Below are 24,153 nucleotides of genomic sequence, written 5' to 3'. Positions count from 1 at the left end.
TATCAGTTAACAATATATGAAGCTATATTTTTAAAATATATATAACTGACAAACCTCTCAGTACAATTATTAAGAAATGACAGAAAACAAGACAGACCAATGAAAGCTATACTTCAAACCTGTAACTGGCAAACCTCTAAGTACAATTATTGACAAATAACAGAAAGCAAGCAGCCTAATAAATAAACAGATAAGTAAATGAAAGAAAGAATTTAATTCAACAAGAGAACTCAAACACACGAACATGGAAGACTTTGTTAACAGACGCAACAGCACATACCAAGTATGGCGAACATTGGTTATTTGGTTACAGCCCGTCGAAAGGCTACTGAATATTGCGCATGTGATGACCAAGTTGCCACAGTTAGCACCTCAGACACTTCAGTCAGTGGCGCAAAACGTCACTGAAGGGTTAGGATGCTGGGCATTCCAGTTACTACCTAGACTGGATGGCATTAAAGATTCTGCTTTTGAAGATGGGAGCTGAGAGCCTCCAGTCAAATATGATTTGTATAATTAGGAGAATAAGGTCTTTACATGAAGGATTCTGAATAACAGAATCTAAGAAGACACTTTTTAATATTATGTAATATGAAAAGTAAACCAGTGGTATATTAGATAAATTCCCTAAAATCTGCTTCTCACCAGTCCTCTTGCAAATATGAGGGAATATGGTCTTCATTGTTTAAATTTCACCCACCTAATGCCTTTTTGACCAGAGAAAGTTATGGAAATACAAATATTTAGTCCAAAAGAAAGAGAAAAATAGAGGTGAACCCAGAGACTTGATCAATAGAAGTGACGGAAAGCTTCAATCAAGAGCACATATTTAGGCCAGAAGGAATATCTCTGAAAGAAAAGAAAGCATAGGATACAGTTCGTTGACACGTATTGCTTTGACAGTGAACTTAATTTTACTGAGTTCGCTCTCTGGCCTCATTATGACCCATTACTTTTTACAGGCAAGCGGAGTTGCCCTTGTATTCAACCTTCTAATTCAGTCTATCTATGCGATGGACTGGCACAAGCATGTGAGGTCTCTTGGCGGTTACTGTGATTTTTATGGGAAAACTCTCTTGGCAGTGATGCCGTTTTATCTAAGAGTAAGATATCTTGGCAGAGTTAGGCTACTGCTCTTTCTAAAGAAGAGTCCCCTTGGCAGAGTTACAGTGACTTTTAATGACAGGCTCTCTTGGCAGAGTTAGTTTTATCTAAAGGTATGATCTATTACCAAGGAGAACCCTTTGGGGACAGTTACTGTGATTTTCAAGGACAACTTCTCTTGGCAGACTTAATGGGTTTACGTAAAAGTATGATCTATTAGTAGAGAGACTGTTCTTTTCAGAGGAGAGCTCCTCTTGGCAAAGTGATTGCGATTTTGAGGGCAAGCTGTCTTGGCAGAATCACTGTCACTTTAAAAAAAACGTCATCAGAATGTGACTAATAAACATCACTTCCAAATAGGGATCATAGAAGCATCATTTTATCTCAGGTATGTCTCATCCAGTTTTAGCAGTCAGGAGTACCTTTAGGTGTTAAAACCAAGTCTTCTACAGTTTCGACATGATTTCATTACATTTTCTATTTATTAAATGTGTTTCATATCGGGTTTTAATGATTTCAGTGAAAACCGTATTCAAAAATATTTCAAAAAACCATGAAAGCAAGAGTTCATTTATGGCTGTCGTATATCTACCATTTTGGTGAAAGAGACCTGGAGATAATAAACCTTTTGTTATAATCTGTTCATAGCCTCTTCTGCCCAGGTGGAAGAAACATGAATGTAGATAAAACAAGGGTTGTAATGCCCGCAGGAGGCTACATAAACACCTGGTCTAACGCTGTAGCTCTGACCTTAATCTAATTCATCTATTTTCACGGTTGAATTAGCCGGATGGAATTATAGCGATTAGCAAAAACCTTACGTGACTAAAATGTACAATAACAATTAGTACCTGGTTGTAAAATGTCTGAGTTAGATGCAGCAGGAATATATATATATATATATATATATATATATATATATATACATATATATATATATATATATATATATATATATATGTGTGTGTGTGTGTGTGTGTGTGTATGTATATATACTGAGTGTATATAATTTATACATATATATATATATATATATAATATACATATATACTGTATATATATATATATATATATATATATATATATATATATATATATATATATATATATATATATATATATATATATATATATATATATATATATATATATATATAATATATACATATATATATTATATAGTTAGGTCTGCAACGCTTATTATAGCTGGAACATCACTTTATACTATTTTGTCTCCTGGAAGCTGAGAATTTATTTATAAAATGAAGGAAAAAAATTCGTTATTAACTTTCCTGCCCATGATGTATATAACATCTAGAACTTATTATAACATACGATTGTTTACCATTTATATGACTAATTTATTTTTCACTGAACACAGGTTTTAAATTCGAGACGCAGCAGTTAACTTGGCAACATTTTCACACACGATTTTGGGCTTCCACACCAGTTAAGTAGCTCGATCACTTGTTAGTTTTCTGAATAGAAAACTATTGCGCCGGTTTTGTCTCTCCGTCCGCACTTGTTTCTCTCCGCCCTCAGATCTTAAAAACTACTGAGGCTAGAGGGCTGCAAATTGGTGTGTTGATCATCCACCCTCCAACCATCAAGCATACCAAATTGCCGCCCTCTAGCCCCAGTAGTTTTTATTTTATTTAAGGTTAACGTTAGCCATAATCGTGCGTCTGGCAACGATATAGGATAGGCCACCACCGGGCCGTGGTTAAAGTTTCATGGGTCGCGGCTCATACAGCATTATACAGAGACCACCGAAAGTTAGATCTGTTTTCGGTGGCCTTGATTATACTCTGTAGCGGCTGTGCAGAAAACTCGATTGCGCCGAAGGTACTTCGGCGCATTTTTTACTTGTTTTTCTTGGGAGAAGGGAGGAATTATTTTTATCTTCTAATCGTATAAAATAAGAGTTTTCTCATATAATCTCACTACAATAACGCTTCTCATCCAAATTTCATGAAGCACACGATTTTAATCTTCTATTCTGATTAAAATAATGAATCATTGTATAATATTGCGAAGATTTTAATCATAATGAGATGAACATGGCTATTTTTATTCTCCAATCCTATTAGAATTATGATTTTAATCATATAAACTCCCCTAAATGGACGATTTAATCACATAATCTCATAAAAATAACGTTTTACATAATTTTAATCTCATGAGAGAGATTATTTTAATCTGTCATTCTCATGAAAATTAATATTTTTACTTTTTTCATCTCGTATAAATAATGATATCTATCATGTCACATCATAAAATTACATTTCAGTTTTTAATCCCTTAAAAATTATTAGTTTCATCATCTAATCAGGAGGGTATAGAAACTTGTGAATGGCAAATCTTCTGAAAACGACGTACAGGAAAAACTGATGCGTCTAATGACGTCTATTAGGAGTCAAGGCTCAATTGCAAGTTCTCTGAAATAAATATGCCTCATAATCCTACGATTTTCTTGATTACCTTATCAAGAAGCTATAAAAAAACCACCGAGTGGCAAATTCACCTCAAACTGCTGTGAAAAAGGTTACGTCTGATGACTTCTGTGACAGTTAAAGCTCAATTAGATTTTTATTTATCTTTTATGAAGGAAGATGCCTCATAGCTTTATGACTTTTTATCATCCAATTAAGAGACAATAAAAACCAACGAGAGGCAGTTCCATCTCAAAAGAGCTGTAAAAACTGTCGCATCTAATGGCATCTTGGAGAAGTAAAAATTCAGTTACAAAATTCCTTTTTTCCTTTTCACGAGATGACCCCCACTTGTGAATTAATATTTTTAATCTTTAAAGGAGTAATTGTAGGCCTATCGGCTTATGCCTCTTGCAATTATATTTCGATTAGTTAATTGGGGTTTCTGTGGTGCTATTTGTGGCATCTGGGTCAAATCAGGTCTTCTTCTTTCGACCCCATTAGTCCCACTTTACAGCAGGGTCGGCCGCTCAAGTCAACTTTCTCCATCTATTTTTGTTCCTTGCATCTTCTTCCTCCAGTCCCACCTCACCCATATCCCTCCTCACCACAACCATATGATCCGCTGACGTCCCACACTCCCCCTGGGTCAAATCAGCTGCCCATTTTAAAATACCCGAAGCTAGTTGGTGACCATTTGGCTTAAACACTACTCTCAAATCTTTGTCTGTGTCGTAACCATGGCTTCCAGCAGTCTGGTATACGAGCCTCCTTACGTTGCTAGTACGTTCAACCACACTTTCCATTGGTTGTGAATGAATGAGTGAGTGAATGAATGAATGAGTGAATGAATGAATTACCTGATTTTTCAGGTTTCGCTTGTTGATTCGTTCTTAACTATGCCTTTAGGTTTATAAATTATCTGCCGAAAATGTACTTATTTTCATATAAGAGTGAACGAGGCTTTGATTATTGTTATCTGTTATTACCTTATGCATATAAATATATATTTTTTTATATTAATTATCATATTCAGATTTAATCTGCTCCAAGTCCCTCACTTTTTTTTTGTTATTTCACATTTTGGTATACTTTCTAAAAAGCTTGTTATATAAGGTCATAGAATTTAGGCTGGTTTCATAAGAATGGATATAAATGACGAATAATAATAATAATAATAATAATAATAATAATAATAATAATAATAATAATAATAATAATAATAATAATAATAATAATAATAATAATAAAGAGAGGATGGGGTACCCAAGAGCATGATAGGTATCATTAATATTTCATAATGAGGCGACAGTTAAACTTATAAATAAATAATGAGATTTTCAGTACTAAAACTAATATCCGCATCTCCAATTATTTCCTTTTTTTGAGAGGGGGGGTTGTATGATGGGCCTGCTGTCGGTGGGAGTGGTGAACGGTGGGGGTCAAGGGGAGAGAATGTTAGTAATCAGGTGTGAAACAAAATATCTCATTAATTTTATATGAAGTCGTTTAAAATTGGTCTCTATCATCGTTAAGGTTTCTTACTGTTAAGTTTAACTCTTATTTTATTTTTACTCACTTTTTTGTATCTTTACTATCCGTAAGTTCCTGATTTAAAAGCTTTCACCCTTCTCTCTCTCTCTCTCTCTCTCTCTCTCTCTCTCTCTCTCTCTCTCTCTCTCTCTCTCTCTTCTTGCAGTATCGAAAAGAATTTAGACCCTCACCATAAATGTAATCCCATTGCAAAAAATGTATTACAATAATTTTTATCATATAGGAAGGAGAAGACCCTCTCGTAAACATGTTTGATTAAAAAACATATTATTTATTTTACTGTTATTACGTCTTTATTACAGCTTTTTGTAAGCGAAGAAAACGAGAATAGGAAAGAACTTTAATTTATAAGAAATAAATTCCAGATAAAATAATGCGTTCGGCTTTATAATTATTATATATATATATATATATATATATATATATATATATATATATATATATGTGTGTGTGTGTGTGTGTGTGTGTGTGTGTGTATATGTATATATATATATATATATATATATATATATATATATATATATATATATATATATATATATATATATATATATATATATATATATATATATATATATATTTATATATATATATATATATGCAGTCTAATGTTAAGGAAAAAGATTAAAAATAAATAGCGTGATAATGTTGAAATATTTTTACAATGCTGAAGAGTTTATTAGGAGTATGAGATATAGCTTCTATCGGTAATTGAAACAATATCGTAAAGTAACTTCATCATAAATAAATTATTTAAAGAACAGATAACAGGAGAAGAAGTAAACGAAAGTTAAACAGATAGGAGGAAAAACAACATCTGTAGGAACAATTATTGTTTATTGTCAGACTAGTTGTTCCTGCTATACACAACACAAAACGGTCAGGAATAATTAACACAACAGCAAGTATGATGCAACAACTTTTACAGGGGAATCTCAATGCCTTTATCGAATAAAACAAAAACAATATAAAAAAAAAATGAAGAAAGATGGATAAAACAACGAGAATGCAACAAAGCAAATTGGAATAAAAGGAAACAATGAAAAAAATGCGACGTCAGACCTCCTCACAGAATCAATCAAGCAATCAAGAAAATATCAAAGAGAAGTAAAAGACACAAGTCAGAAGAAGAGATAATTAAAAAAAAAGAAGTAACGATAACAAGGCTATAATGGAAGCAAATGCCGATCACCATTGTAAGAAAACAAGAACAAAGAACACTGAAAGACAAGTGTTAAAGAATTGAAGATGAAAACATCAAAGTATATATATATATATATATATATATATATATATATATATATATATATATATATATATATATATATATATATATATATATATATATAATATAAATTATAAACATATAAATATATATATATATATATATGTGTGTGTATATGTGTATATATATATATATATATATATATATATATATATATATATATATATATATATATATATATACATATATATATATATATATATATATATATATATATATATATATATATATATATATATATATATATTTTATAGGTTTTTTAAAAGTAATTCCTTTAGTGGCATCAATAAGTTATTTGCATGAATCTTCATATCGTCGGATTCCTGCAAAAATTCTGAAACCACTGAAAAATTATTGAACAACTGAGAAGAACTGTGCCCTAAAACTATATATTATAACAAAAATTATCTAAGAGATAAATATATGCCCTAAAACTATATATTATATATGTAATATATATATACATATATATATAAACACACACACACACATATATATATACACACAAATATTCATATACATATACATAAAACAAAAATATAAACACGCACCTATATATATAAACATATTCATACATACATATACATGTACATATACATATACATATACATAAAGGAAAAATCGAAGGAAACGAATGACGTAAATCCAAGCAACGGAGATGGAACGGTTCCTCCCACCTCCGTCCCGCACGACAGGAAAAGGGAAAGTACACTCCGGTCCCCCTCGGCTGCAGAGGACAGACACACGGAAAGAGAAGTCGTGCAAAAAGAAGAAGAAGAAGAAGAAGAAGAAGGAGGACCCATGAACTTGAGACGCTGATATTGAAAACCAGATTGGAGTTTTGGAATGCAGCCAGGAACGCCTTAGCAAGCAAGATCGACCCAGATGCGCAGGGTCAAAAGCACTTGCCTTTGCTTGTTGCACGCAAAAAAAAACAAGGAATAAGATTTAAAAAAAAAAAGTCTTGGGAGAGAAAGTGTTCGATATTTAGCTGACGTAAAGGTGGTTCTTTACTTTGCTGTAACTTTTATGCTTTTAAGGAAATGAAAGTTAAAGAAAGTATTTTACTTTCAGCTAATGTAAAGGTGTTTATTCATTTCGTTGCAGCAATTTTACTTTTAAGGAAATGAATCATTTTGTTTTCATGCTAAAGAAAGTATTTGACTTCCAGCTTACTCAATAGGGATTATTTCCTTGATTGCAATTTTAGTATTTTTAATAAAAGCTGGTATAAGCCGTATCAAAATCACTTGCTTGTTGCACTGAAAAGAAAAGTTATAAAATACAATAAAAGATGATGAAGACAATATTGCACATAAAGCTTACATAATGTTAATTCTTTTATTTAATTAAAATAATCGATCTATTGTGTAAGGAAAAATATTAAATAGACATTTTAGTAAAAGCTTCAGAGGTAGTAAAAGTTCGCTATTTGCTTTCGAAGCCTTGTATTTAAAAAAAAAAAACATTAAAAAATCACTTATTTTCATCAAAATAAAAAACTAAATTTAAATTACAGGACTATACAGAGGTGTGCTAGAATGCTTAGAAAGCTTTCTTTGTGTGAAATGAAAATATTTAAAATCTAGTGCAGTGAAATGAAAATATTTTAACTCTAATGCAAAGTATACATGAAATGAAAGAAAATCCAAAATACACCATATTCCTCCTAGATTCAGAAACTGAAATTACAAAATAATCGTATAGTAAACAAAGAAATAACCAAAATATAGCAAAAGGATAAAGGTAGCCAGGTAAACTGAATAATCTTATGGATTAGCAATGTCAAAATGAGTTATTACTAAAGCTACCTCTAATTATAAGATATTTTGCTAGTTGTTCAGTGGTTCGAAAGTGCCGTAATGTTAAGAAAGCCTTCTTTTTTCACTATGCGGTAAACTTAGCGCCAGTTAGCTTTCATTGTATAAATTCTTATTACCATTTTCACAAATATCGTTACTGATAGAGATTAAGTTCTTTGAATATATAAGTTGCTGTTTTTAAGAGCACATCTAAATAAACATTGCATAAAAACAACATTAGAGAGAGAGAGAGAATAAAGTTATCCACCATAATCCTCGCTATGGTAAAACGAAAACAAAGCAAATAATCCTTGCAATGTTAAAACAAAAACGAAAACAAAAACAATAAAAAAAAAGACTCACAGTATCGTTACAAACAAGAGTTCTGGCGCCTTACGGAGACGAGAGAAGCAAAGGTTGAAAACTGAACGCTCCCTAAACATCAAACCGTCACTACCAATACCGACCAAAACCCACAAGTCATTCGCATCTTCCGGGACACACTCGCATTTTCCTCTTAATAAATCAGAAGGTGCGTCAGCGGCTGCAATAAAAAAAAAAGGGAGTAATGCGAAGATTACGCAAACGGCATAAATTACTTTTGGGGGGTTCCATAGATCAAGATGTCTCTGGATGGAGGTTTTCCATCATCATCATCAACCGCCGGCCATTATCCCCAACTAGGCTAATGATACGCGCATTAGACGTCGGGACGAAAAGAGGAGAAAGAAAAAAAGTGTATACATATATAAGGGAATTAGAATCTTGGTAGGGATCTGTTTAGAGCGATCTCGAGAGCACGCTGGAGCATAGCTCATAAATAGGCACCGCCCACTTCCGCCAAGTCCCTCCTCCTTCAAGTTCAAGCCGTGTCACGTTTCAGTGCGATGATTGACCCCGGCTTAAGCTTGGAGAAAACGATTAGTCTGTCACTTACTGACTTTAAATGGCATTTTCTTCGTTGCATGTTATTTCTGTCGTAACTTCACTGCATGAATGAGTCAGAACTCGAGTTATTTTAACCTGAAAATCATATTCTTCGATGTACGAAGGAAGGACCGCGGAAGAACTACCGCGGCAATGTTATGGTCACTTCTCGGTTTCCTCACCTGTCTCATAGATGGCAGCACCAGCCTCATCGCGGTAAATGCATCCCACCTCTCTTCAGTGGGTGAGACTATATCATCATCATTACTTAGACGGATCGGGACGATTGCCAATTCCTCCTCCTCCTCCTCCTCCTCCTCATCCTCCTCCTCCTCCTCCTCTGGAACAAATACTAGAGATAATAGTGCCCTCCGAATTATATGGGAAAGAATTTATTTAAAGCTCTGATGAAGATACAAATCACTCGATTCTGTCACAGCGTCCGAGACGGTTGGTGACACATGGGCTTGGGTTTGTCGGAGCATGAGAATTTTACCCGATACGGAGCATTTTTTTTTTTTTTTTTTACTGTTTACGAGTTTGTTGTCATGGTAACGCGTTGCTGATTAGTGTGAATTTTTTTCGGGTACATTAGGTTTCTTAGGTTTAAGCGTTGTTTGATGATAACAAAACAAAATAGTTTTAAATATTCTGTCCAAGTTATTATCGTGGATTTACACCGCCAATTATAACGTTTAAATTAAGTATTAGGATCACGAAAATGCTTATGAATGCCCAGTCTATATGCGCATAAAGTTTCTTCGTTTAAGTAGATCAGAATTTACATGGCACGAAATATCTTCTAAATAACGGAGGGTAAAGGTCGAATCGTTTACGATAAGCGGACGTCAACATAATATTCGCGATGTGGCGTGAAACCTCCGTAGAGTTTTCGCCAAGTTTGCTTCCTGTCGCTCCCGAGACCGTCCATTGTCACCCATTCTCATATTGAAAACTTTTTATACCTTTATCTGATTATTTTTTTTTTTTTTTTTACGCGTAAAAAGATACTTAACATATGAAGGTATCAAAAGGTTGAAGAACTGCCTACCTTCAGAATACACTTTAGAGATAGATTCAAGAGTCGTTATTTTAAATCGCCCAATATACTATTTTATAGAACGGTAATTTGTTCATCGCAGACAGTGGAACGATAAGTGGAGTTAATGGCAGTCAAATGAAAATGGTATTTTTACTGATGTTTCTTCAAAAGTAAGTAGGGCACAGTGAAAGTAAATGTTAAATTTTCCATAGAGAGAGAGAGAGAGAGAGAGAGCATAAGATCAGATGAGAGAGATGAAGAAGTAGAGACCCAAATTCATAACTTATATAGATGTATTTATAATTGTATACATATAGGTAGAGTTTTCCACATTCATATATTTATACATATGTATGCATAATTGTATACATATATATATATATATATGTATGTAATATATATATATATAAATTATATATATATACATAGCTGAGTGCATTAAGCCGCTGTCTTTAATATAACAAACCACAAAAATCATGGGTTCGAGTCCTAGTCAGGGTAGGTGCATTTATCATGTATAAGACCCATTGGGTTTATGTTATTCCCAAGATATAGTGAGTTCTATATTAATGGGCTACTTGTGGCTTGATGTTTGAATTTATAAAAAAAAATGTCATGTACAATAATACTACTCTCTATCATATATATGTTATATTTATATATATATATATATATATATATATATATATATATATATATATACATACATATATATACATATATATATATATATATATATATATATATATATATATATATATATATATATATATATATATATATATATATATATATAGCTATGTATCTGTATACACACATATGTGTGTATATATATATATATATATATATATATATATATATATATATATATATATATATATATATATATATATATATATATATATATATGTATATACATACCAGTATATATATATATATATATATATATATATATATATATATATATATATATACATATATATACATATATATATATATATATATATATATATATATATATATATATATATATATATATATATAAAACTAAAGCCTCATTCCTTCAGAAAGGAGGGCTCCAGAGGGTATTAAATAATACTTTTGTTGTAACCCACTAGAATCGAGTAACCACCAGGTGCTACTCTCCTAATTTCTCAGGTACCAAACCTAGGACATGACCCCCTTCAACCATCCACATCTAACAGATGATCTCTTGTTAAGGAGGCGGGGTCACTATCCACTGCTTGGATGGGTGACCAGTTGACATTCATGGTGCAGGGTGTAGGCCAGCAACCTCATCCCATAATGCATGATGGAATGGAATGGAATGGAATATAGAGTTTAGGCCAATGGCCAAGCACTGGGACCTATGAGGTCATTCAGCTCTGGAAAGGAAATTGAGAGTAGGTAGGTTTGAAAACTGTGGCAGGAGGAAAACCTCGCTGTTGCCCTATGAAATAATTGTTGGGAGAGGGTGGATAGCAAGATGGAAGAAAGATAATATGAATGGAGATACAGTAAAAGGAATTAAAGGGGTTGCAGCTAGAGGCCGAAGAGGCGCTGCAAAGAAATTTTAGTAATACCTATACGCACCCCGTTAGGTGCACTGACGGCACTAACCCGCCCTCAGATCTTAAAAACTACTGAGGCTAAAGGGCTGAAAATTGGGATGTTGATCATCCACCCTCCAATCATCAAACCTACCAAATTACAGCCCTCTAGCCTCAGTAGTTTTTAATTTATTTAAGGTTAAAGTTAGCCATAATCGTGCTCTTGCCAACGATATAGGATAGGCCAACACAGGGGCGTGGTTACAGTTTCATGGGTCGCGGCTCATACAGCAATATACCGAGACCACCGAAAGATAGATCTGTTTTCGGTGGCCTTTATTATACGCTGTAGCGGCTGTACGGAAAACTCGATTGCGCAGAAGAAACTTCGGTGCATTTTTTACTTGTTTTATTGTCGATATTTATACGAAAAGTAGAAGAATAATTGAGAAAAGCTAGATGAATTAAGTAACGTCTTAATTCAACGTACGGAAGAACTACTTCAATATCGATAATCGATACTAATACGAAAGCTAGAAAAAAAAACAAAGGCAATAGTTATATATATTCAGCAACGTATTAAGTTACCTGAGGACAGGAGGCCATTACAGATGTATATATTTGCAGGTGTGCAAAAATGCCGGATACCTTTAGTGTCTGATAAACGATAAGAATTAATACCTTAGTCACGTAGATTAACATAAAAATAATATATTTTCATATCTTGATTGATGGCTCCATTTCATGTTTCAGTTAAAAATATCCAATGTGTTTATTAGTTATCACTTTGTGACATGTGATGATACCTTGGTACGCGGGAATCACTCTCTGATGGAAGATGAATGAACTGTTTCTAATCTCCCGGAGAGAGAGAGAGAGAGAGAGAGAGAGAGAGAGAGAGAGAGAGAGAGATTGCTAACATCTGTGGCTTTGCTATTTGTTGTCATCTAGAGCACCTGGACGATAATATATTGCTAGAAGTTGAAAGGAACCTAAATGTAGATGCTGTCTAGTTTAATTTTATGAGACAATTTACAAAGGGATTTCTAGGTAACGATTTTTCATCCATAGGCAGGGATAACGCAGATACGAAATCCGCATGCAATGAAGTCAAACATACTAAGGATGGTGTTGTCTTACTGAACGGAAGAAACTCCAAGTTGGTGGCTCTAAAACAAAAGTTCCGTATAAGACCCTCAGCCAAAAGTTCCGTGTAAGATCCTCAACCAAACGTTCCGCATTAGATCCTCCAACAAAAGTTCCGTATAAGACCCTCAAACAAAAGATCCGTGTAAGGTCCTCAACCAAACGTTCCGCATTAGATCCTCAAACAAAAGTTCCGTATTAGATCCTCAAACAAAAGTTCCGTATAAGACCCTCAAACAAAAGATCCGTGTAAGACCCTCAAACAAACAAAAGTTCCGTATTAGATCCTCAAACAAAAGTTCCGTATAAGACCCTCAAACAAAAGATCCGTGTAAGACCCTCAAACAAAAGTTCTGTAAAAGACCCTTAAATAAAATTTCTGTAAAAGACCCGTAAACAAACGTTCTGTAAATTTCTGTAAAAGACCTTTAAACAAATCTTCTGTAAAAGACCTTCAAACAAAAGTTCTGTAAAAGACCCTCAAACAAAAGTTCTGTAAAAGACCCTCAAACAAAAGTTCTGTAAAAGACCCTCAAACAAAAGTTCTGTAAAAGACCCTCAAACAAAGGTTCTGTAAAAGTCCCTTAAACAAAAGTTATGTACAAGACCATTAAACAAAAGTTCTGTAAAAGACCCTCAAACAAAAGTTCTGTAAAAGACCCTCAAACAAAAGTTCTGTAAAAGACCCTCAAACAAAAGTTCTGTAAAAGACCCTCAAACAAAAGTTCTGTAAAAGACCCGTAAACAAACGTTCTGTAAAAGTTCCTTAAACAAAAGTTATGTACAAGACCATTAAACAACAGTTCTGTAAAAGACCCTCAAACAAAAGTTCTGTAAAAAAAATTCTCAAACAAAAGTTCTGTAAAATACCCTCAAACAAAGGTTCTGTAAAAGTCCCTTAAACAAAAATTATGTACAAGACCATTAAACAAAAGTCCTGTAAAAGACCCTTAAACAAAAATTCTGTAAAAGACCCTCAAACAAAAGTTCTGTATAAGGCCCTTAAACAAAAGTTCCGTGTAAAACTCTCAAACAAAAGTTTCATTCAGATGGTAGTCGTAAGCTCCAGTACCAATTACATATCCATGAGGAATTTGACATCAGTTCCGATCGCTGTGAAATGGATAATGATGTCAACTGAAATTATACGTAAATTGGAATATATATAGTGGACCGAAATATGTACGATTAATTAAAAAAGTGAGACCGATCGCTTACTAATCAAGCTGTATCTCACGCAACCTGCAGTTTACATTCTTACAATCACTTTAATGCCTCACCATCAAATTCTCTCTTTAGCTCTTAAGCCTCATTGTGACTTACAGCCGTTTTCACCAGATTCCTCAGGCCTGTCTCAAGCTTTAGCAGTGGTTGTCTTGGGAGTTAGTGTCACCGGCGTATAGTACTCACTGGAGGCAACCCAACCAAGGCATCGTATTTCTAAATACCTTTATGACAATATCATCAAGCAAAGTGAATTGCACTGGAATAACACCTGAGGATAACACTGGTGTCACCTGTGACGTTGTTTTCCAGTTTTGTATATAATGGAAAATGACAGACTATGGATCCTTGTATCTCTTAAGACTAGAGGAAGTTTGGGTAAATAAGGATTTGTAAGTCCCGATGACTTAATGGTATTTGAAGTATGGTCAGTAAGTATTGCTTATATTATCGTTGACCCTGAATTCTTATGGAACAAGCCACAATGAAAAGAAGCCTGCTAAGCGGCCTTTCACAAAATAGAATGCCTATTAGCCTACGATATAATAAACTCAAAAAGGAGCAAGCTTCCACAAACTGGAATGCCTATTAGCCTACGCAATGCAATGAAGGAAAAATACCAAATAATACTTATTATAAAGGTAATTGATGAAAGATGTGACATATATGCATGCTTGAGTTGACTTCAGAGCTGTGGAACTCAAAATCAAGAGTTGTGGAAGGCAAAGCCAACTTTTCGAAAACAATGCTTGTAAAGTTTGCAACAAGCATTGAGCCAATGAAACTGGACGCCTGAGATATATCAGCAGTCACACAAAGCAGCATCGATACTCCAGTCTCATAAGATAAAACGAATAGTAGGAAGGTTGCAGAGTACCTCAGCCTATCCAGTGTATAACATGCCATATACGAGATTCAGTAATGAGCACTGGTCTGTAGTGTAACCTGGCACTACCTGAAACTTGGATATTAACGTATCCCCTTTTTTTAGCAAGAGGGCAGAAGATCAATATAACAACGATCCACAAGACTAGATTAAGATGTGGAGTAAAATAGAGTGAGATGAAGGGCTCTGGTGTCAGTATCATTTGGTCACAATGAGGCCAGAGAGCCAGTGAAATGAGTGAGTCTTTCACCAGGCATGCTGGCTTTGGAGTAGTCGAATTCATGGACATTCACCTAATAAATATTTTTCTAAGTTTATGTGTCAGCTTCTGATATTTAAAAATACTACATAATATTCCAGCAATGCAAGGTGCTACATACCTAGAATTCAAAACCATATCTAGTTCATGGTAACTTTACTGAAAACTTTACTGGAAACGTTGACAAATTATCACCCCAATTTTATAAAACTTTAGTGAAAACCTTCAACAATTACTAAGATCGAGAACGTGAACCTATTTAGCATAAGTGGGTTCTGTTATAACTAAGAATACAATATTAGTCGAGAGGCATTAATTTGAACAATACCGCGGTGTAAATCAAATTTAGTCTTTTATGACTTAAATAATAAGACCTTCATTGGTCTTGACAGCATTTTCCAGTCGTAACATAACTGTCAGGTGACAATGCCTCCACTTTTTTAACTTGATTGAAAACTTTATACTTCTCGTGTTGTAGAGGGTTTATTATCTTTTGCTGAAGTGCCCATAAACACAAAGACAGGTAGATTTGGTCCACCTCTTTTTATCAGCTTTAATAGGATACCTGTCTCCGTAAGTGATAACAACTTATATCTTACTATAAAGAAAATGAAATGAGTACCAGTTATTTTCTCTGCACTACAAAATTGTGGTAGCTTAGTCTACAGAAATGTCATTCACTATTGAAACATCGTCTTTCATTTAATGGAAGTCTACTGTTGCTTCATATACTTCTAGACTTTTCTTAGTGGCAGTTTTCATGAACTTCCTCAGCCGAGTTAATTGCAAACAAGATTTGAAAAGCACGAAGAGAGTTGTTTACTCTAGTGTCAACCAGAAGAATTTTCTGCTTCTGTATTTTCTGAATTTTTTAATTTTTACTTTACCCATCATTTGTTTTTCTTTTAGACTACTTCTCTGTTACGTTCTCTTTCTTAATAAAAAGGAATTAACTTCTTTGGGTCTGTTCCATAGGAGTGTGTGCTCAAGTTGAATAATAATAACATCCTGCCAAGGATGTTATTATTATTATGCTTACCATCACTTGAGGATTGAAACCTATTAAAAAATTGTTTCTCGTTGAACGAGCTTAATATTGACAGCTCAAACCTACAAGGTGTCTTCACCATTAAGTCGATTATTGGAAAATGATCCACAATATCCAAAGACCAATAAGGAGAATTTACTTTTGGCACCCACTTCGACTATGTTTTTGACATCCATATCTAATTAATTTTTGCCACCAACATCAATTTCATTTCTGTCGCTCATGCCGATTTCAATTTTGCCTCCTGCATCAACTTCTATTTTGACACCCATGTCAACTTGAATTTTTCCACCTATATCTACTTATATTTTGTCATCCATATTGAATTCAGTTTCGGCTAAGTGCCAAATAGCAGACCATCAAACTGTAATAAGTTGCCAGAAAACTTCATGTGACGCGGCATTCAAGGACTCAGGAACAATATGGAATATTATCAGTAATGTAGGTCTCTGACGCATACTTAGCGCAAGAGCAGAGAACTAGAATACAGGAATGACTTACAGACTGATGCCAATTATCGCAAAAAGGTTTTAGTGGTGCCTATGAAGGAAATGTACCTAGGAGAGAATATATATATATAGTTTATCTATTATGCCGACAGTCGGAGAAACGTTGCAATATTATAGCAGGAGGTGTCAAAGATACAAATATTGTAATATTATAACAAATTGAAGTACCGAGGATGATACTACAGTAGTGCCTACTTCAAAACCTATGGAAGTAAAAGCATGTTAAATCTATATTATAAGCCCAAAGGTAAAATATATAACTTTAATTCCATTACAAGATATATTCTCGGACAGGAATAATGAATGAGCGCAAAGAAGTCCGGAATATGACGAGGAGTAGCACAAAACAAGAAGACGTACAAATGTTCCTTATATAACAATGACAAAAAAATAAAAAAAGAAAACCTAATGAAAGCATGAATGATCGGTTCCATCAAGTATTAGATTACTTTGATCATCCGGCTGTTCACAGTTTAGACAAGATGATAAGTAGCGGCGTACGCACGAACTAAATGGACTTCAATAATTGGAGTTCCGATGAATGACAACAGAACCGAAGCTCTGAAGAGGTCATTGATTACGAGAGAGGTGCTACCACCCACCCTCCCCACCATCCAGCCCTTTCAACGCCGACGATGTTTTAAACAGGGGTGCCGAAAGGAGGTGATGTTCTACTACAACTGATTCTTCTCCATTTGTTTTCTCTGTTCTCCGTTCGATTAGCGCGTAGGACTAACGTTCGAGAACTGTCATCGACAGCTGGCATTCCTTAATTGCCAGTTATAAATCCACCTTGCGTTGTGAAACATCGTGGAAGAGAGCGCGTCGATAAATCCAAGACGAATGTCAAAAGTTCTTCATTCCCTCGTCCTCAATCCATTACAATTCCTTCCGACCCTTTTTTTAATTTTTTTTTCTTTTCTATTTTCCAGTTCCACTCGACCACAGATGTTCCAAACAGAGACAAATGAAGCTGATTAATAAAGCAGTACGCGAATCCTGTTGAGTGACGGGGCGCGTTTTCTAGTTTCGAACTCAGTGTGCGCCGACGATGGGCTTATCAGTCCACGTCATCACACGTCAGTCCCGACCCAAAATGCCCCTGTGGGTCCTTAGCGAGGCGTCCGATGGGTGAACGTTTTCTGTTTTTTTTTTTTTTTTTTTAAGACTGAAAGGCTATTCCGGTGTTAGTTTAAGTATCTGCGTTTGTGAAAACCGATGCTTAATTAAAATGATCAGGAATTTCAGGGGATTTTGTTTTGCACCTAAAGAATATCAGGTGGGGTTACCGGATGTTCTTAAGTCTTTCTAACAAGCTGGAAAGCTGATCAGGCAGCATATGCCACTGTTATATATATATATATATATATATATATATATATATATATATATATATATATATATATATATATATATATATATATATATATATATATATGTATATATAACAGTGGTATATTTAATATATATATATATATATATATATATATATATATATTATTGAAATATATATATATATCATTGAAGATATTTACAACGTGAAAATTTCAAAAGGACAACCTATAACCTGGGCAGGTGAAAAAATTTCAAAAAGAACAATGCTGTCAATGCTATTTACTGATGTATAACAGAAGAATCCCACCAGAACAATCACTCTAATGAAATGAGTCTGAATTCGACCAATAAATGTACGCGAAAACTGAAGTATAATGTACTATGTTTTTCATTTCTGCAAAGTGCGTTGGCTTGATCTCATTTGAATCTGTGCGCCAGTTCGAATCCTCTCTCGGAAGGTAAGAACTTCTTCGATTATTCCATGCTTTGGGTATGGGCTTGTAGTGATAAAAGCACCCAAAAAAAAAACAGACACATCGAGAAATTAAGAGGTCTTTCTCACTATAAAAGAAAGAAAAATATATATGTATATCATGTTTATGTAACTGTATATATATATATATATATATATATATATATATATATATATATATATATATATATATATATATATATATATATATATAGAGATATATATATATATATAGTTATACAGGTAGGCAGATATATATATACATATATAGTGGCACATACGTTTTATATATCCATATATCATATAGTCCAATAATTAGTATATCATCATCTGCAGGAATGTATGTAGGTTTGTATAAATATATGTATATCAATATCATATTCAAATAGGGAAACAGGAAAAGCTGTTTAAAAATATATATGCCCTGTTTATATATATATATATATATATATATATATATATATATATATATATATATATATATATATATATATATGCATATTTTATATAGATATGTATGTATATACATTATATATATATATATATAGATATATACATATAGACGTACAGATAGATAGATAGATATATAGATAGATAGATACAGACACATAGATAGATAGATAGAGAGATAGATAGATAAATATACATATTTTTGCTGGGATGTGTGTATGTGTGTGTGTGGATTTGTAATCAGCCACATTGTCTGAACTAATTGATTTCTTGGGTATTTTCATCTGCAGAAATCAAAGAAAGGCCGTGAGGCCTGCAACCTCACTCCACGAGGTTCCTTAAATGGTGAAATTCGCAGCTGCAATATGATAAAAATGTGGAGAGCAAGATGGAAGTTGAATTATGAATGGAGGTACAGTAAAAAGGAATGAATAGGGTTGCAGCTAGGGACCGAAGGGACGCTGCAAAGAACATATAAGTAATATATATACAGTGCACCGCATGAGGTGCACTGATATATACCCCTACGGAGATGAAATAATCTTAGCTCCCAGCAATAAGAAATCTATTCAGAATAAGCTGTTTAATTCAATCCCTGTAAAAAATTCAAAATTATGTCAATTAATTGTATTATTTGTAAAAGATGAAAACAAAGACTTTCAAAAATCTGAACAGTGTTCGACTATTCAGTGTGTGTACGTTTTTATTATATTTTATTACATTTTATTATATTTTTATTATATTATATTATATTACTATATTATACGGGTTATATGTTTTTTTTAAAAAAATACACACTGAGGAGAAACACCGTTCAGGTATTCGAAAATCTTTGTTTTTATCTGTTTGCAAATAACAGGCCTATATTCATTGACATAATTGTGATTTTTAACATGTACATTGAGAATTTCTTATAAAACTGAATTGAATATAGAATTTAGGCCAAAGGCCAAGCACTGGGACCTATGAGGTCATTCAGCGCTGAAACGGAAATTGACAGTAAAAGGTTTGAAACCTCGCAGTTGCACTGTGAATCAATTGTTAGGATAGGATGGAAAGTAAGACGGAAGAAAGAAAATATGGAAGGAGGTACAGTAAAAAGAACGGAAGGGGATGCAACTAGGGGCCGAAAGCACGCTGCAAAGAATCTTAAGTAATAATGCCTACAGTGCACCGCATGAGGTGCACTGACGACAATAACCCCTACGGAGGAGAATTTCTAATCTGATCCACGATCGCTTTAACTTCGAAGGGAAACAGGAAGGAAGTAACTCTATCAGACGGTCGCGAAAATTATTCTTTTTTAACGGATGCAATTAAATTGTCTTGAATATATTTAAACTTTTTTTATTGCCTGATGTTTCCTCTGAGAATGCTATGTCTTTAGTTTAGTTTGTCTGTCTCTTAGAATTGAATATAGAATAGAATTTTGGCCAGAATTCTATATTCAAGCACTGGGACCTAAGAGGTAATTCAGCACTGAAACGGATATTGACAGTAAAAGGTTTGAAAGTTGTAATAAGAGAAAAACCTCTCAGTTGCACTGTGAGTCAGTTGCTAGAAGAGGGTGGGAAGTAAGACAATATGAAAGGAGGTACAGTAAAAGGAACGAAAGGGGTTGCAGCTAGGGGCCGAAGGCACGCTGCAAAGAACCTTAAGTCAGGATTAATATAGTATTAATCCTGCCTTAAGTGCTGCCTATAGTGCACCGCATGAGGTGCACTGGCGGCACTACCCGTCTACGGGGGACTGTTTCTTAGGGAAATTACGCGAAAATAATTAAGGATTTTTGAAGACTTATGCAATATATTTGTAAATTACTATATGCTTTATATAATTCGGAAGAATGAATATTATCAAATATTTGATTGATTTAAATTCCCTTGAATTTGTCTTCACCGTTCAAATTCGACAAAATGTTGTATTAGAATATTAATAAAATCTTTTATGATTAAACTGATTACATCATAGAATAAACTACAGAAAATTTACAATGCAAAACATATTTCAAAATCGCCCTAATTTCAGTGATGAATTTTTTCCTGTTTCTCATTATTAATCATTCTACCCAGAGCCATGAAATAATTCTAGATACAAAAGCGCTAAAAAAGCTTAATATTTTGCCTCGCTAATTACTTCAATTAAAAAAACACACCATATTAAAAAAAAAAAAGGTATTAAAAAACAAAGAGAATTACCTCGTCAGTTTTACTCCCTGAAGATAGTTCTAAATGTTGCAACCTGTAGCGTATGGAAATCATTTTTTTCTGTTTAACTGGTTCTGGAACACTAAGATCGTATACGATCTTTAGTGCTGTTTCCTTTAGCATGCAAAGATCTGAGAAAGATGAAGTGAAAACAGTTACTGCAGCGTAATTATGCTTGTAAGATAAGGACTGGAATCTTACCATTTTAACTTATTCATACTTGTAAGTTAATGACTTGGATCTTATCATATTCATAGGTTATAGACTGGAATCTTGTCGCATTTATAAATCAAGGAATGGAACCTTATAAATTGAAGATTAATTTATACATTATATATATACATATATATACGTGTATATATATATATATAATATATATATATATATATATATATATATATATATATATATATATATATATATATACAGACTGGCACATTAGTAAAAGTTGATGACTGAAATCTCATTATATTTATGAGTTACAGAAATGACATTGACTCATTTAGGAATGAAAGACTGGGGTCCTATAAGACTGGAGTCTCATCATATTATCTTTAATAAGCTCTTGATCTTAGCCTGTCTGTAAGTTAAAGACTAAGTTTCATCATATTTATAAATTAAAGATTAAGATCTTATCATATTTTTAAGCTAAAATATTTGGATGTTAATGTATATATCAGTTAAAGACAGGATCTTAATGTATTCATAAGTTAAAGACAGATTTGACCACACTTATGAGTTAAGAGCAAAAATCTTATCAGATTTAAAAGTTAAAGACGGATTTTACCACATTTGTGAGTTAAGGACAAAAATCTTATCATATTTATCAGTTACAGACTATGATCTTATATTTTTCTAGTCAAAAGACTGGTATACTTTGAGACCTTTATTTCACTCCAGTACTGAAGGGATATGATGTGTCCTTGAGATGTCATAAAAATTTCAGTTGACTCGAAACAGTGAAAAATTCTAACTTGACTGGGATTGTTGAGCTGATTATAAATTGTAACTGATTTAAACGGTTTCGTAAGCATGTGATTTTTTAATTCGTATTTTTTTTTTTTTTTTGCAAAGAGTAGGCCTAATATTGCCCATGGAACAAAAATGTGTTCATAATCGTGTTACCACAGAATTCGCTGCTTATACTGGAATAATAATTCACTAACGCTAAAGTAATTAATCATATTATCACCTCGAGTTGAATTTTAAATTCTGTTCTTTGCTTGGGATATAAATATATGTTTGTAAGATTGTTATCATGATGTTAATGTAACGTGGCGTACTTGAATTATTCCCCAAAAAGAGATACAAAACATGAAGAGTGAAGTGCAAACGTCAGCTGCATGTTGCCAGGACATTGCAGTCAAGGTGAAATGACACTCCTGCCCTTTATTGTGCCTATTAAGTGCTATAGCGTCCACGCGATGAACTGGTTTTGGAATGTTAAAGAAGATTAGGCGTAAAATTATGGAGAATGATATAACAAAGTGCTATGTTATTATAGGAATTGGTTAAAAAAAAAACGCTCTATCTCTCTGTGCTAAGACGAATAGAAACATCCTTGTAAATCCGTGTCTGAATACATATGGAATTCATAGCAACTCCCCCTCGACCTATGTCCCATCCCTCCACAAAATTCCACTAAAATCTATCAATAAATGCTAAATATTATAATTAACGCAATATCAAATAGACACGGGGCAATACCTAACAAGAGCCTAATAGGCCCACATTTCTATAAGACTCAGTGCATATCCATACTTTTATTTATTGTGTATGTGTGTAACAACGATATTCTACGGGTAATTAACTCCACAAGCATTAGTATGCAGACCGTATACTTGTGTGCCTACTTGGCCTAAACGCTAGACTCCGAGAACGTATGTATACCGTGAAGGGTTTATATCTGGAGAGGCTGTCTGTATACCAGTACTATGTAGTTCGGTGGTCTTCCACCAGGGAGGCGCTGCAGAGCCTTGCGGCCATCTTTAAAGGTCTGGTAACCGCGCAAATTGAACAGGGGTTTAGTGCGATTGTGAATTTTTTTTATCCTGAATGTTTAATGAGTAAGTGTTTAGTGAATGTTTAGTGAGTGTTTAGGGTTTAGTGAATGTTTAGTAAGTAAATCTAGTGAATGTTTATAAGTAAGTGCTCAGTGAATGTTTAGTGAGTGTTTAGGATTTAGTGAATGTTTAGTGTGTAAGTATTCAGTGAATGTTTAGTGAGTGTTTAGTGTTTAGTGAATGTTTTGTGAATATTAGTGTTTAGTGTGTAAGTGTTTAGTGAATGTTTAATTCGTGATTAGTGAATGTTCAGTGACTGTTTAGTGTTAAATGAGTGTTTAGGATTTTAGTGAATATTTATAGTTTAGTGAGTATTTAATTTTTAATCAATGTTTAATTCGTGATTGGTGAATGTTCAGTGACTGTTTAGTGTTTAATGAGTGTTTAGGAGTTTAATGAGCATTTAGGGTTTAGTGAGTATTTAGTGTTTAATGGGTGTTTAAGGTTTAATGAGTATTTAGTATGGTGAGTGCTTAGTGAACGTTTAGTGAATGTTTAGTGTACAGTGAGTACTTGGTGAATATTTAGTGTATAGTGAGTGTTTAGTGAATGTTTAGTGAGTGTTTAGTGTTTAATGAACCTTTAGGATTAAGTGTGTATATAGTGAGGGTATAGTGAATGTTTAGTGAGTGTTAGAGTATAGTGAGCATTTAGTGTATGTTTAGTGTCTTATGAGTGCTTAGTGAGCGTTTAGTGTATAGTGAATGTCTAGTGAGTGATAAGTATTCAGTGAGTGTTTAGTGTCATTAAGTGTGAGTGTATAGTAAGCGTGAGTGTTTAGTGAATGTGAGTGTATAGTAAGTGTGAATGTTTAGTGAGTGTAAGTGTATCGTGAATGTTAGTGTTTAATGATTGTAA

General features: G+C 33.5%; 1 protein-coding gene across 1 annotated transcript in view; it reads right to left on the bottom strand.

Annotated features, from left to right (window-relative positions):
* LOC136849466 (uncharacterized) overlaps nucleotides 1-11,417 on the bottom strand; it is a 26,487-nt gene extending 15,070 nt beyond the window's left edge. The window contains exons 1-3 of the mRNA XM_067122815.1: nucleotides 11,336-11,417; nucleotides 9,287-9,444; nucleotides 4,145-4,291 (exon numbers count right to left, since the gene is read on the bottom strand). Of these exons, the coding sequence (XP_066978916.1) occupies nucleotides 4,145-4,291; nucleotides 9,287-9,444; nucleotides 11,336-11,417 (387 nt within the window). The remainder of the gene's footprint in view (nucleotides 1-4,144; nucleotides 4,292-9,286; nucleotides 9,445-11,335) is intronic.
* Nucleotides 11,418-24,153: the final 12,736 nt, after the last annotated feature.

This window comes from Macrobrachium rosenbergii, chromosome 21 (genome assembly GCF_040412425.1).
Source record: "Macrobrachium rosenbergii isolate ZJJX-2024 chromosome 21, ASM4041242v1, whole genome shotgun sequence".
Taxonomy (NCBI): domain Eukaryota; kingdom Metazoa; phylum Arthropoda; class Malacostraca; order Decapoda; family Palaemonidae; genus Macrobrachium; species Macrobrachium rosenbergii.
Note: the sequence above shows the minus strand (reverse complement) of the source record. Positions and strands in the feature narration are given on the sequence as shown.